General features: G+C 35.7%; 1 protein-coding gene across 2 annotated transcripts in view; it reads right to left on the bottom strand.

The window, feature by feature from the left end:
- Positions 1 to 16,111, bottom strand: part of TDRD3 (tudor domain containing 3) — a 73,784-nt gene that overhangs the window by 17,761 nt on the left and 39,912 nt on the right. For both annotated transcript variants that reach the window (XM_009275653.1, XM_009275654.2), the window contains exons 10-11: positions 10,454 to 11,292; positions 8,410 to 8,535 (exon numbers count right to left, since the gene is read on the bottom strand). In XM_009275653.1, the coding sequence (XP_009273928.1) occupies positions 8,410 to 8,535; positions 10,454 to 11,292 (965 nt within the window). The remainder of the gene's footprint in view (positions 1 to 8,409; positions 8,536 to 10,453; positions 11,293 to 16,111) is intronic.

Here is a 16,111-nt window from a genome sequence, read left to right as displayed (position 1 = left end):
AAGGAGGTTGTAGCGAGGTGGGTGTCGGTCTCTTCTCCCAAGTAACAAGCGATAGGACGAGAGGAAATGGCCTCAAGTTGTGCCAGGGGAGGTCTAGATGGGATCTTAGGAAAAATTTCTTCACCGAAAGGGTTGTCAAGCATTGGAAGAGGCTGCCCAGGGAAGTCGTTGGGTCACCATCCCTGGAGGTATTTAAAAGATGTGTAGATGTGGTGCTTAGGGACATGGTTTTAGTGGTGGACTTGGCAGTGTTAGGTTAACGGTTGGACTTGATCTTAAAGGTTCTTTCCAACCTAAACGATTCTATGATTCTATGATTTTAAAGCTCTAAAATCTAATCTTCAGCAAATATTTATGTCTACACATAATTAGTCAATAAGTTAGGAACAAAGTAAAACAAAAAACAAAAAAACTTTTCCATATATAAGAAAAGCAAAAGCACTACATAATAACACCCCCCACACCAATTTACTTATGTCCACAATACTTCCCTTCCCTCCTTGATACGGAGGGAAGTCCTTTTCCAGGTCGAGCAATCAACCTTTGCTGTGTAGCTCCCTCCTTTAACTGGCCTGGAACTCGTGGGAGACTCAACACTCTCACTGGGGACTCAACTTCTCTCCTCTCCCTGGACAGCAATGGTTCATCATCACTGTCCTAGAATTAAAAGGTACACTGAGGGAGCTCTGTCAGGAAAGGAACAAAGATTACCGCAATAGCTAAACACCGTTTTCATTTACTCCTATATGCCTTTTGACCCACAGTGGAAGTCCTATATGAGCAAATATAATGTAGGGAAAGAACGAAAATGCAGATCAGAAAACAGATCAACATAAGGAACAAATTAAAAAAGGATACTATGACATAACTACACAAATCTTTTCAGCAAAACATTTTATATCTACTGAAATGAACCTACATGAAATAAGCTCTCAAGATTTCCAGTAAGAAGTCAGAAATAACATTTCCAACTGGGTACTAATGAAAATACTTAGTGCGTATAGGGTAATGAAAGAACAAAAACAACAAAAAAAAAAGATGACCGATAAGTGTGCTTCATAAAAGCATAGGAGAATCTGAAACAATCTTTCTGAGCAATGAAGCTATTCCCTCATATCCTCCTGCATGATAGCATGGCCCAAGTTAGAAGACCCTATGATGTCTGATGTTCAGTATGGGTGACATACACAATAAATGCACAAAACACGGGGGAAAAAAAAAAAACCTCTATGTAGCCATTACATATTTATTGCTTTCTTGTTACCCAACTCTTGCTCTCATTAGAGAAACAGGTTCCACTTTGGCAAAGAGCTCTTCAACACCACACTTAATTTTTAAAAGAATTATGGAATTAATCTCAAAATCTTTGACATTCTACTCTCCCCCAGTAAATGAGAATAATTAGTCAGTATCATACTTATAAAAAAATGCATCTTGACTAACTTCCCAAAGATATTAAATGCTTTGCGTAAGGCAAATACTTCTCCAAAACTTTGAAAATCTAGATATACCAACCAAGTTCTGAGAGGGCAAGCAAATTTTGTAGGAAAGATGTCAGACCAAAACATTTCCTCTTCCGTTTATGCTCTCTAAAGATATTCTGAGAAAATCTGATTAATTGCTGCTATTCTTTGACAACATGAACAATTATGTCTATCTCAGACATCCACATGCACTCATTTAATAATAGTCTATAGATGTCTCTCCTGGGACATGAAAGAAACCTGCAAATGACATTATTAATATGAAGAAAATAAGAAGAGTCCTTGTCATTGTTACAAACCTTAAAGAATTTACTCTAAGGAAGCCAACAGAAGCAGAAAAACACATCTCTCAAAAAAGCCAACCCAACACTCCCCCCCAAAAAAAACCCAAAAACCACCAACCAAACAAAAAAACCCAAAAGGAGTAATTTCATGTGCTTTAACATTTATGAAGAATAACCTAATCACCTTTCTGCAAAAAATTGCCTTCACAGTCAACTCCCCCCCCCAGTTCTTACATTATGGAAGATTTCTTGTTTACAGGTATTATTACTGGTAACACTTGCAAGTCGTCAAACAAGGAAAAAAAAAAAAAACCAAGCATTCCAGACATTAACCACCCCTGTACAAGGTAACTTCGGTACATTAAATAATGTGTCTATTCAACACGTGCTGTATACATAAGAGGGAGTAAGATCTGGAATCATATACAAATGATTCCACCCCACTACAAATTAGGTTTGTCATAGCTTCTCTTCTGCGATACCAAGCCAACAGTATCATGTCTCTCTTCCCTAGAAAGCAATCAGTCAGGAATACTATGCCAATTCCTCCAGTTTCCTCTTTAATTAAAATCCTTTGAATTAATCTATTAAATGTGGACAAACTCAGAACACTGAAACGTGAAAGAGACAGAAGAGAGAAATCAGAAGAGAAATGGTGATGGCAGGAACAGTCCAGACATTTTTACACATCAAACTTGTTTTACATACTCAATGTGTTCAACCTCAACACACGCAATACAGAGAAATCCGAGCATAAAATCCTTCAGAAGTCTCAAAGCGAGAATCTGAAGAACTTTTATCACATGACAATACAATCAAACACAATACTTGGAACAGGTTAAGCTATGCTATCTCAAAACAAAATTGCAAGTCACTTTAAAGAAAGGTGTTTAGTGAGGAACAGTCTCTCTCAAAATAAACAACCTAAGGAGCCCATATACAGTCTCCAAATAATGAATCATCATCAATTACATTTAATAACAAGGGGCCGGGGCAGGGGGAGAACAACAGCGTCATGCTCCAAGTATTCCGCTTTAACTGTCACAACTTTTTTCAGTAACTACAAACTCCAAAAAGAATGTGTCCTTAATCTGATTGGTACAGCTGGCAATAATTTGCAATGATATTTCATAGTCTGATGAATATGAAATGCTCAAGTAGAAGACTCAAACATATTTTGCAATGCCTAATGACACAGACAGAAAATCGAAAGCCATTGTTTTATGCCCACTTAGTATAAACTACCTCATCCCAACTGAAATTTGTCTGCTTTTAGTTTATTAAAAAGTAAAATGCAGTTCCTTAACCACCTTTAAACGTCAGTTAATACATTTCAGCTCAGCGCTAGTAACTTTCAAAGGAACAGTTAACTTAAATTGTGATACTCTGTCTGTATTCCAACATGGATACACCAAGCTAAAGTCTGAAAAACTATGTAGTTTCTCAGAGGACAGAGGTGCTAAAGACAAATACTTACTATTAGTTTATCAGGATAAATGCTTTCCACAACACTTGTCTCTAAGTACTGCCTCTTAAAAGAAGACTGGGGAAATAAGTAAATTACATAAAGAATTATCCTGACAGAACCTGAAGGTTAATTCTGTGTAAAGGCATGTATGACGACGTTCTGCAAAAGATGTGACGGAATTTGAGGCAACATTTCCAGTAAATAAAAAAAGTCTCTGGTATTAATAAAAAAAAAAAAAAAAAAAAAGAAGTACTTTAGGATAGACTATGAAAAGTAATTTTTCAGCCTGGCAGGACAGAGGCAACTGAAATCACCACATATTGGTGAGACAGAAAAAGAGGCACATCCCAACAAAAGAACTGCCTACATCTAAAGTTTTTTAATAAAGCAGAAAGATGGCCTTTTGTGGAAACTAAATCCATACTGGTAATTTTTTAGATTAAAATGAATTAATAAATACGTACCACCACTCAGGAAGAAGGGTAGTCCAAAATACTCAGCCTTCATTTAATTCATTTAGTCAATGAGCAATTATGAACTGTAAAATTATTCTAGAGATTTTCCTAACAGTACAGAAGCCAAAGAACTAAAGACATCAAATTCTTGTCTGATGCAACTGTTTAGGCACATTTTTTCTACAGTAATATTAGAACCGGCTAAGTAGATTGTATAATTCTCTTTTAACAGCCTTGCTTTTAGTATAGTCTATGAGGACAGGAGCTAGATAAGTGATCCAACCAAGACACTTTTGCACCTACTTAATTATTCAATGGGAAAGACTTCCTGCTTGACACAATACACAAAAAGATCATAGTGTGATGCCAAGGCCGTCCAGGCCGAAGAGCCATAAAGAAATGGCACCCAATCCTTCAAGTAAGTATTTGCCTGTTGTAAATCAAGACACTGGAACGGGTTCAAAACATCCATAAACAGATAGGCAAAAGGTTTCTCCAGCTTAAAGAAGCAGCTGTAAGCCTTCACCATCTAGTGGTTTTCAGTGTTGCTCTTTACATTGCTGGAGAGAGGTTTGAACACCTTCAGAAAACTCACAGGAGTTTACTTCTTTACTTACCTGGAACAGGGGACAGGTATAAGAAAGCCCTGAATTATAGTTTGATTTAAAATCAAAGAGCTCTGTGAGGTACAAGACACAACATTACCAAATCTGAGCTCTCCAGTGTCTGCCAGCATGAATTAACTGTAAGTCAAGACCCTTTGCTATTTTCTTTCCTCAACTAGAATTCCTTACTAGAGGAATGAGTTGAGGAAAGCTGCAAAGTGCATTTTCACTCTCCACAGAAAAAAACAGACTATAGAAGAACTAGGATTATACATACCTTAATCATAATTTTTGCCTTCTTACCTCTTTAGGCAGAAATACAGTGCAAGACACAGGAAGAGGAAATAGCTAAACTACAGACTTCACTTCATAATTAGTATTTTTAAGTGAATTACTGTAAGCAAAAAGTTTGTATGAATTTTAGCTTGTTTTGAGAGCAATCAGAATAAGGCCATAACATATACAGGTGGGAAAACTACAAGCCTTATTTCCTTCATAGAATAATAGAAAACAAAAAAAGAAGGGTAATCGTAGTGTAAATGGTGGAACAAGGCCTATCACGTGACTAAGGAAATGCAGAATGGAAAACAGAAAGCAAGGACTTAGCTTTGGGGAAAAATGTCACAAGATAAGCACTTAGGCTACGCATTTTCATAATTTATTAAGGAAAGAAAACCCTGCAAGTTAGAGAATAAAATTAAGACTTAAAGTTTAAAGTATTATCTTGACTTTATTTATTTTTCTTTTCCACAGAACAAACTATTAAGTAAGTCAGGAAGGCCCTTAACGTTCCATGCTTTTCAGTTGTTAGTATAATCTTACATATTTTACAAGAAAAAGCAAGCATGTTTTATTTCTGCAATGGCTTTTCAGTGAATTTTTTCATTGGGATTATAGTATTTCCATTAAGTGACCCCTGCTACATTGAGGGAAATAGAAGGATACAGTGTTGTAGTGTTACATACAAGATACTTAGAAGAACTCTAAACAGCGGAATCCAAATGTAATATTACTATTAAAAATATTTATGAATTGCATACCTCAGACATATTTTTCAAGTACTAAGAAAAAAAACAACAACCCAGTTTTAGTGTTCTTACATATGTTTATATGGGTATTGTATGTGATTATTGAAAAAAAAATCCCCACTAGCTTTTTTATTTACCTTATGTAAAACACAGCTTTATCTTCTATACTTCTAGCCATCAGAAAGATAAATAGCAGCATGTTAGGTGTCAGAGGGACTGAAAACTTACAAGGACTCAGGGCAAACTGGGTGATGGACGATATACAATGAATTATCAAGGAGTCTTAAGATCAACTAGTAACAATTTTTCCATTAAAGTGGAAAGCACAATGTATCCTAAGAATATCAGGCAGATTTGATCTACAGTCAAGGGGGGAAAAAAAAAAACCCAAAAAAACCCCACCCCACACCAAAATACCACCAAACAAAACCCACCAAAACCACAAAACTTGTACTAATGCAGTTCAGTTCAGTATTAGAGAGTCAGCAGGAATAGAGCGCAGATTGTTAACCAGCAGGGGGTGAAAACAAAAGTATATTAAACCTACTAATAATGTAGAGTATTTCATTAATTTACTATTTTTGATAGTTATAAAGGTTGCCAAAAGTAGACAAGAAGCTCAGGTGCTTATTTTTACTCCTTCTCCCCCCCCCCCCCCCCCCCCCCAGTGGTATACTTTCACCAGTTTATATTTGTTGGGAAAAAATTTAAATTCAACACGAGTACCAGAAAGTGTGCTGGAGAAAACAGTAAAGAATAATCAATTCTAACACATAGACTAAATTTATGCCTTTAAGTCAACGCACTAAATCTTTTCTTAATATCGACAAGTCTTTCAAAAAGGAGTCTGAAAAACTGGCAATATTAGGACATCAGAACTCACATACACTATATTTCTACATTAGCAACAATTCTTCAGTACAGACAGCTAAGAAAGACTTAGCTATATGGAAGTTACCCGGAAGGACTGAAATAAAACTCAGCATAACACTTCCAATAAAACAAGTTAACTGTTGCTGATAACATTGATCAGTGAAAGAAAAGTAATTACTGAAGTCAGTTTAAAATCTGTTTTGTTCTCTTGTAAAGAGGAAATATCACAAAGTTACTTAAATCTTATGACAAAGAATTAAGTATTAAGCAGCATGAGAACTTCATTTTGCATTTGTGTGTGCTATCTAGATTTATATACCAATATGAACACCGAGACAAAGAAAAGTGACCAACAGTGTTCAGCTTAAAAGACACCTGAGTATCAGAACATGACCCCAATGGGCGATTAAGAACTGCAATGCATAATGAGGACTAGAGTTTGCATCCAAACACGACAAAGCAAGGGGCTAATCAACTTTCTCCTGTAAAAATCCTATAGCTGCAAGGACCTTTTAGCAACAAAAACAGTAAAACCTCGGGAAGAAACCATAATTTTTTTTTTTACTGTGAAGATGTTGGTTGGCATTTATCTTCTACAACTATAATGAACTAAATTTAGTTGTTTAAATTTATGCTATTCACCTAGGCTCCCTTGAGAGAAAAAAGAACCTTGAGGAAAGTATCTTTCATTTCTGAATGGACTGAAAGGTCCTTGGAAAAATCCTTATTTCTCCCCAGTAACAACTGAGGAAGCCTCAATGACTAGATCAGGATGTAGCATGGACTATGCTACTCCAGCGGCAGAATCCCCTCTCCATATATTGTCCCACCATCTTGTGCCAGCTTTAACAAACTAACTCTGAAATAAAACAAATGAAACTGGGGGGGAAAGGGTGGTACATCTCATTCAACTCATCCAGTGGCTACATGACTGACAATCCAACACAGGAGGAGAGGGAACAGGAGGAACATGTGGTCAGAGATAGGCAGAAGAGGCAGGAAGGACCACTGCTTCAGGCTGGCACCTCACTACTAGATCAACTTAGTCTTAACACCAGCTCAAGTTCTGTGAGAGCTAATTTTCAGAGGGTTAAAGTAAAATAAAAGCCACTCCTCAAGACTGTAGTCAAAAAAGTGTGAAGAAAAGGCTGATTATTAACCCAGAAAAAGGGTCAAAATAAGTACAATCATACAGTAAGAAACTAGCACCTTCCAGCTCAGCTATTGGGATAAAAAGAAGCAGGGGGGGCAGGGAGAGAAGGTAAAATTTTCATAGAAACAGCAATGCATCAGCTGGGAAGAGTTTTAGATATCTTTTTAAGTATAAAAAGGCCATCTCAGAGGCCGTAAGGGCATCTAAGAGCTACAGCAAGCCCACAAGTTAAAAGACCACAGGCAGGAAACAGTAGTTGACTGTTCAACCTCTGCAGCAGTAGCAATATGGCTATATGACCCAGAGGTAAGAAATGAAAATAAACACAGTCAACTAATCATTAAGGAATCAATATACAAATATGAATACTTTTTGTGCAGCTTTTTATAGTAAGAGTAAACAGCAAAGAATTGTGCACTCCTGATATTTTTTTTTAAAAATCAAAATGTACCTTTATTTCCATGACATTCACAAATAAAGCCTTTTGAAATTTCCAACTTCCATAAAGCTAATACATTCTAAATCTCATAAACCAGATTTCAAGGAAGACACCTCCACCACAACATTTGGCAAAGAAGAAATCATTGAAACAAGAATAAAATCATGATACAAAATAAAGTGATACAGATGTCTATATTTAGCCATACATACACATGTAGTAAAAACCTTCAGAATATATATATATTAAAAGACTGTTTCCTAACCTTTACAGAACAACATACAATGTACATGAAATAAAACAGAAAACCGTGTTTAATAGAGTAAGCGTTTTAGAGAGAAAATATGCATAAAACTGTTTGGCTGACAGGTCAATTATTCATTTTCAAACAATACAATTGAAATTTATTGTACAAGAAGAATACCACATGATAATACACTTTTATAGTTGTCTATATGAAACTTCATAAGTTGAGATTTTGTTCGTGTATTCACTTAACTATTTTTCTACACATGCAATTAACACTCTTTGCATGAGTAGGCATTAGTTTTCTGAAGGGTTACATATTTTGTACAGACTATGTAGTTTATATTTTTTTAATACAATTTGTTATCACATACCCATGTGTCTGCATGAACAGGCCTGATGTTGCTGAGAAGCACCTCTTCATAATTTCCATAATCACAGAATTTAACAACTGCAGTTGTCCCAGAAGAATGGAGAGCTTCAATTTCTGCCCGGTAGAACTTAAAAGAGAAATTTTCAAAGGTCATAAAATACTACCTGAAATACCACAAACAGCTTAACAACTATCTTCTCATATATATATGTGTGTGTGTATATATATACACATTTAGTCTTAGTCAGTATTATATTTTGAATAAGATTTCTACCAGATATTAAACCAGATGTATTAAACTTCCACATGATAGACTTCAAGGACACGGTAGAATGTATTTAGAATACTCGTTGAGAAAATGTGTAGCTTATGAAATCACACTGAACATTTAAAAGACTTGTTTCCATTTCTCTGAAAGCAGAACAAATTCATTGCTAACACAAATGCTATTTTATACAGAGAAGTGTTACTGTAAGACTTTTTCTTAAAATACATGTATCGGTAAGTGCCTATCAGCCATATGCACTGTACATACTGATATATACCTATTTTAACACAAAATAAAATATGATAAAACACAAAACTTGATTTTTTGACATTTATGCAAACACAGATCAGCTTTCTTGAAGATATTCAATCACTTTTATCTCATTGAACACAAAGAAATCGCTGCCTCCTAACAGCTCAGTACTGTATTTTATCATCACATTTCAACATTGTCCTAGATGTGAGCAGCAGCATTCATTATAACTACCAAAAACCCAATAACCCTCAAAAAAAACCACTTCTAATGTGATGAATACTTTTAAGGTAACAGTCTGGGATTACCTCGTATCTACTTATTTTGCAAGTTTCACACTTTCCAGAATTTCAAAAACTCATCTCACAGTAATGCAAATATGCTTCTCAAAATAGGAAACAATTCCGTAATATGCCATTATATTTCACACTAATCCATCCACCCAAGCTACATATTCCTATTTCAGAGAGTCAACTCACTATATGTTGCCACTACCAAAAATTCTGCATGCCTTATCATCCGTTTTAGTCATACAAAAAAAAGAGAGAAAAATAAAGTCATGCTGCTGAGCTAACACTATCTACTTTCTGTAAAAAAAGACAAAAAAGGAATAAACCTTAAATAAGTAACATTAAAACAAAAAAAGACAGAAAGTGGTGGGAATAAAACTTATTCAAAGAACAATAATATTTAAGGTAGTTCTCAGGTTATAAGAAAGGGTCAAAAACGGAAGAAACTACCCAAGAAGAGTGACAGAGAACTCCTGAACAGATAATAACAAAGCAAAGAAAATAGGCTAAAACTTTTTTCAGAAAGGAGGAGAAGACGAAAGGAAAGTGTCTTGCCGGAAGAGAAATCTTATTAATAGGAAAAAACAGCTGAAGATGAAGTATTTAGACTTTTAAAAATCAGTAAAACAAACTATCATGCAGCATAACTCGCTTGTTCCACAAATTCTTCAGCTAATAGTCTACTAATGATAATAAAAAATAAGCCTTTTGCTGTTTCCTTTCTGCGATGACTGAAATAAAAGACAGAGTTTTTTAAACCGCCCCATTCCTGCAGACTCTGGTCTTCCCTTGCGCTAGTAAAGGTTGCACGCTGACTTATTCTAGAAAAAGGCATTACACATCTACCATTACAGACTGTTCTAGATAGCACAGCATCCCGTTTCTTGTTCCTTGGAAAAGAATATGGGCACTTAGATCCATATTCATCCCTTCACATTTTTGGCACTTAAGTCAAATGCTTCAGTTAGGAGCTTAGTCATCCTAAGCTCCACCTCAATGAGAGAAACAATCACCTTCAAGATGACAATTTAAGCGCTTAAAGTTTCATGCAATGAATACAAGCGACATATCTCATAAACAAAGAAAAAAAAGAACAAGAAGCTAGTCAACAAGCACACTACACACCTATGAGCAAAGCCCCGTGTCTCTGTGCTAGCATGTTAAAATCTCCCAAATGTACGTAAGAAAACATTAAAGGTACAATTTAAGGTGGTACTTATTTGGCAAAGGCATACCTTGTTGTCTTCCCAATAAAGAGCAAAACATTCATCCCCTGGTCTCCAACTTTTTCCATACTCCATGTGAATCGATGGTTCTAATATTTTCTCGGGTTTGATGGGCCCAGATCTCCTTTTGGGACCGGTGTTGTAATACAACATTTTATCATCAAAAGATGGGATCATAGTGGGTCCTGATGATTTGATAGGTCCTACTCGTCTTCCTTTCTGATGATGCTCAGTATCTCCATTTGGTACAGCATTAAAATTATCAGTTCTACCAGGATTTTGGTAGTCGTTACTAACACCAAAATGTTGCTCACTTTTTACCATAAAGGCTTCACTACTTATTGTCCGTGCCTTCCTATCACAAAAATTTTCAGAATTGTGTATTTGGTTTTCCCTTTTCCCACGTTTCTGGTTATTGTTGTCTGTAGTATCTTGAGTAGCAGAGTTCTCCTTGAATTCTGTGAAAGACACCCCTTTTCCTACTCTGTTTTGCATATTGTTATCCCTTTTTTTGAAAGCAATATCACTCTGGTGAGTGGCTATGGGATAACCCAAATCCTTTGGCCTATCATTTCTAGGATAATGTCTGTCACTTTTATTTTTTTCATCTGTCCAATGTTCTAAAGAGCTGTGCCTTTCAGGACCTCTGTTTCTTGGTAACCCACCACTTTCCAAAGCCTGCCTTGAATTTTGAATATCCCTTTGAAAACGAGGGGGTTTCTCATTCCTTGGTTGTCTCATGTCATTGCGAGAAATGTGTCTTGAATGATTCTCTTTGATGCCATTCTGTTCTGTATTCATAACTTTGTGCTGTACTTGATGTGGTGGCTGAAATTGCAATTTTGGTTCTAGAAAGAAAAAAATTATTTCCATTATTAACATATTTCACACAAACGTATTTTAGAAATAGTGTTTCAGACACTAACTTATAAAGCAACAGAATTATTTAGAAAAGTATGCAGTATTTACCTTTGTGATACAGAAATGGAATGATACACAGAAAATTTAGCAGAGACATTTGAACTGTAATTCCTAGTTTTTGGAAAACATACACTACTCTGGGCTGTACTTAGAACCAAACCACCTACCAGTATGAGAAAAGCTGGGCATAAATTTCCAGGAGGTTACTTATTTCTCCCTATGGACATCAATAACTCACTTGAATAACAGCCATTTAAGACAGAAAAATAGAATTCTAACATGGAGAAAGGAAGAGAGAGGAAAATGAGGAGAAAAAAGGAATACTTTTAATCTGAATTGAAACTTTCTGTAAAAATAACTTGTTAACAGCTATTCAGCAGAAAACACAAAGGCAAGAAATGGAAGTCATAAAATGAACACAGCTGACAAACCATAGATACTGGGAATAGTAACAAAGCCCAGAACTCTGGAGAACCTGTCAATGAGCCATAACAGGAACCGCTCAAGCATTACCTTCAAAAGATTCAACCAGAACTCTAACTGATGGGAAGAAAAACAAGATTATCATGGATCTCATGAGAAAGAGCAAACTTGCTATGGCATACTGGGGAGGAGGGGAATTGTGGGCATCTGTGAAACTTTTTATGGAATTACTTTTTTTTTTTAGGCAAACATGGAATTTTTAATGGGATGTTTAGGTGAAGAGGCAAAGGAGGGGAAAGATCAAGATGAATCCAGGACGAATAAGCATGAGAAAAATAAAGAAGGAATGAGATTAAACAGGACAGTTGCAAGTAAGCAGGCTCCTGGTCAATACACTTGCCAGGCCAACTCCTGCACGTGATCACTGTAGCCTGTCTCATCTCCTCATTAAATTCTGTTTCTAAAAACCTTCTGTGTGATTAAGTTCTCTATTGTGTGTGTGAGGGGACATGTTTTTAAACCTGCTGGCAAACTTGAGACAGGATAAGCTGGTAAGTGGGACAAGAAAGACCTGGCAGCTGAATACCAGAGAGACCACGGATCTGAAGGCCATCTACCAGAGAGACCACAGGTCTGGGCTCAGATACCGGACAGACCTACGTAAGTACATTCATGTAACCCTCCTGCAAACTTCAGGTTGTATTAGTCAGCAAGTTGGACAAGAGGTGTCTAAGGTGGGTACCAGAGATCAAGGGTCTAGGGGCCAGGAGAGGCTGATGTGAGTGTGTGCATGTGGCTGGGTGGGTATTAGATCTGCTAGCAGACTTTGAACCTGATTGAAAAGGAAAGCATAAACCCATTAGAGTGATTCATGTTTATATGAGCAATTTTGTGTCATGTGGGTGCCTACAAAGTTGTCATTCTCTTGCCTGTGTCCATCCACAGCAGTTGGTCATGTATGTACTATGTGCATGAGTCTGGTGTGCGTGGACGGGCCTGGTTGGGACTACGCACTCAGCTCTCTGCTGCCTGGCCCTGAGTACACTTCTATGGGAAGGAAAAACTAAGAACTTCAGTTTACATGTTACCACTAGAAACAATGAATGCTGATACCCGACAACAGATGTATCAATTTTCATAATTATTTCCTACATGGTAAGAGTTAAAATTAAAATGTAAATTTTAGGTTGTTTTTTTTTAAAAAAAAAAAACTTCGAAGCATCACATTATTATTAATAGTTCACAGAATTTTTATCAATTTAATTGACTAAATTGGCTAGTAAGAATCTAATTTTATTTTTACATAGACTTGATTTACCCTAACTTTTAGAAGTCAAAAAGGTTTGACTAAAATGACTTAGTGTTTTTTTTAAAGTGACATAACCATACATGACACTTAGCATGATCATAATCTTGATAAAATACATCTTACTGCAAAATTTATGACTTTGAAACCAATAATGTTTTAATGCATGCATATGTAAATATATATTACTCAGAAAGAACCAAGAGTTTCATAAATATTCATTTTCTTTTTAAAAATGAAAAGATGACTTTTTAAATCTTGTAACATTTAAAATTTTTTTTTTTTTAGATGAAATCCTTCAAGTTTAAAAGTGCCTCTATCTCTCCTTTACAAATGGAACATGAAAATACTGTTTTTCTTCCTTTTATATCTGCAACTTTTCTGTAAGTATCTTCATTACGCTTTCCCACTTCTGTATAATACACACCAATCTTCTAGATTTCCTATCATCTAGAAAGGTTTATCTTCCTAATTAATTAACAGTCTTCCTTCATGATATTCTTAATTTATATCTCTTCCCCTCTGGTATTAAAATCCTTGGGCTTCCACTCTTCCTATTCCCAACCTAAACTCTCATGTCTATTCCTAATGTTAACTACACACAAAATGATTGAACTGTTTGATGACCTCTGAATGTTTCCTGCCTTATATACAAAAGGTTTATCTTCCTAATTAATTAACAGTCTTCCTTCATGATATTCTTAATTTATATCTCTTCCCCTCTGGTATTAAAATCCTTGGGCTTCCACTCTTCCTATTCCCAACCTAAACTCTCATGTCTATTCCTAATGTTAACTACACACAAAATGATTGAACTGTTTGATGACCTCTGAATGTTTGCTGCCTTATATACCCCATTAAAGAAAGATGTGTATAAAATTCTAAAATACTTCCTTATATATCATCTTATTTAATATGTTGTAACATGAAGTTCATTAAACAAAGTCATGTGCACAGGGGAAAGTTGTTCCAACGGTAAAAGTAGAAATGGGCTAAAGACTAGATTGGGCATGTTTATTTTGCTAGTTGGCAGGATTTTAGGATTGACTTAGAATTTAAATGTTTCCTCTCAAGGGCTGTCCTTTGACCTTTTTCTAAATGAAGAAACATTTTCTGAGCTGAGACGGATAGTCACCTCAGACAGCATCTAGTACATACAAGGACTCTGTACAACTGCAAGATTTATTCCCAAAGCATGCAGAGCAGTTATAACACTTTAGTTAAAGCCCTGAGGAAAAACTGAAATGTATACATATTCTTCTACAATTGGAAAAAGTTTACTGAAATTTCTATTCAATTTATAATAATAATTGTAATACTTGTAATAAGTAATTTTAGCTATTGTCTAGACACCTTAATGAAAAAAGCTAATTTTACTAGACACCAAAAATCTGGATATAATAGATCTCCGAGTAACATACTTCTGTCACACAACTGCAGAGATCTTCTCTTTCTACCTTTCTTCCACCTCTTTGACCTGCTTTCCAATAAAAAGTTACAAGTGTTCTCATGTGAGACAATATTTTCTGTCTTTAAAAAGGCAGTATTAATCTTCAAAATCCAGAAAGAAATAATTCAGAACTCGAATGCTATTCGTCTACTTAACAAGAATTACCTGTAAAATAGGACTTTAAGAAGTTTCATTTAGAGTTATAACCCACTGTTCCACAAAGAAGCATGGAGATTTAAAACAGCGTAACTGCTAAGAAAAAATAGCAACACATTTAAACATTGGCATGAATAGCTCCACCCAGAACTAAGTAGTTAGGAAGAATTCCTATTATCTCCTTTTTTCAAGAAACAGAATTTTTAGCAGTATGTTAACAGAAAAGGCCATCTGTTGCAGATCTATTTAACAACAAATTTCTAATATATCAATTGCAAAAGCAGGACTATTTGATGATCAAGTAAATTATTTCTACCCAACATAATGTGATCATGATACAAAAGCAACAAGCTGACATTAAAGTGTGTTGGAACTTTCAGTTACAGGGTTTTTTTAAAATACTATGGGAAAATTAAAATAATACTAAATGTTAGACAGCATGGAAAGAGACTACAAAATTTCAAAACAGTGAACAAAAACATCTTTTTTCTAGGTCTATTTACTGTGACATGCAAAAGATGCTCACAAAATACCTGACATTTTTCTACTCTAACCTTAAGAGATGTAAAATCTAGTAAACTGATGTCTTCTACAAAGATGCAGTTACAGTGCTAAAAGCTTCCCAGGGGACTACATCATACAGAACAGCCTTGAATGAGCAGGACATGTAAACCGATTGTTTAACGTTCAAGCACAACCCATTCACAAATGGAAACTGCCAAATAACAGTGAATGTTACTTTGTCAATAGCAGTAAACAAAAAAAGCCTAGAGATGAGACTATTACAGGTTCTTCACGAATTTGTGCTGTTCGGACTCATCACCAAAAAACTGAAGGGAATCTAAAGCTTCTTTAACAGAAAAAGTTAAGCGATGAGGGCTGTTATTCACAGATTGTCTGTTGCAGCTGCTGTTCCTTGCTTCTACTTCTTCTTGCCCCACCTCCAACAAACCATTAGCTAATGTTCCCAGAAAAGTAATAGTTCCTACAGGGCAGTAACAAACAAATATTAATTTGGCATTTAACAAGAAGATTTGGTACGCTATTCTGTCAAACAGCAAGATGCATCAGCCCAGTCATCATCATTGTAACTGGACATTTGGGAACATGGTCTGGAAAAAACCCATTTCAAAATTAATGACAAGGCTTTTGTCATCTGCTGGGTAGTTTTAAGATGACAACTAGCGTTTTTCAGTTTGAAACCATCACTCAATTATTTTACTCATTTTAGTTTTTGTATGTGATGACCCAAGAAGACCATACAGAACCAATCACATTCCCTTGCTTACAAGAAGCCAGAAGGACCTGCTGCCATTGGAAATCCCAGCCAATGCAATTTTAAAAGCACTGCTCCATGCACAATGGAATTTAAGTAGTACGGTTTCCCGTAGCTCTCTCCCGTGGATTTTAC

The sequence above is a fragment of the Aptenodytes forsteri genome, unplaced genomic scaffold, assembly GCF_000699145.1.
Source record: "Aptenodytes forsteri isolate BGI_AS27 unplaced genomic scaffold, ASM69914v1 Scaffold172, whole genome shotgun sequence".
Taxonomy (NCBI): domain Eukaryota; kingdom Metazoa; phylum Chordata; class Aves; order Sphenisciformes; family Spheniscidae; genus Aptenodytes; species Aptenodytes forsteri.
Note: the sequence above shows the minus strand (reverse complement) of the source record. Positions and strands in the feature narration are given on the sequence as shown.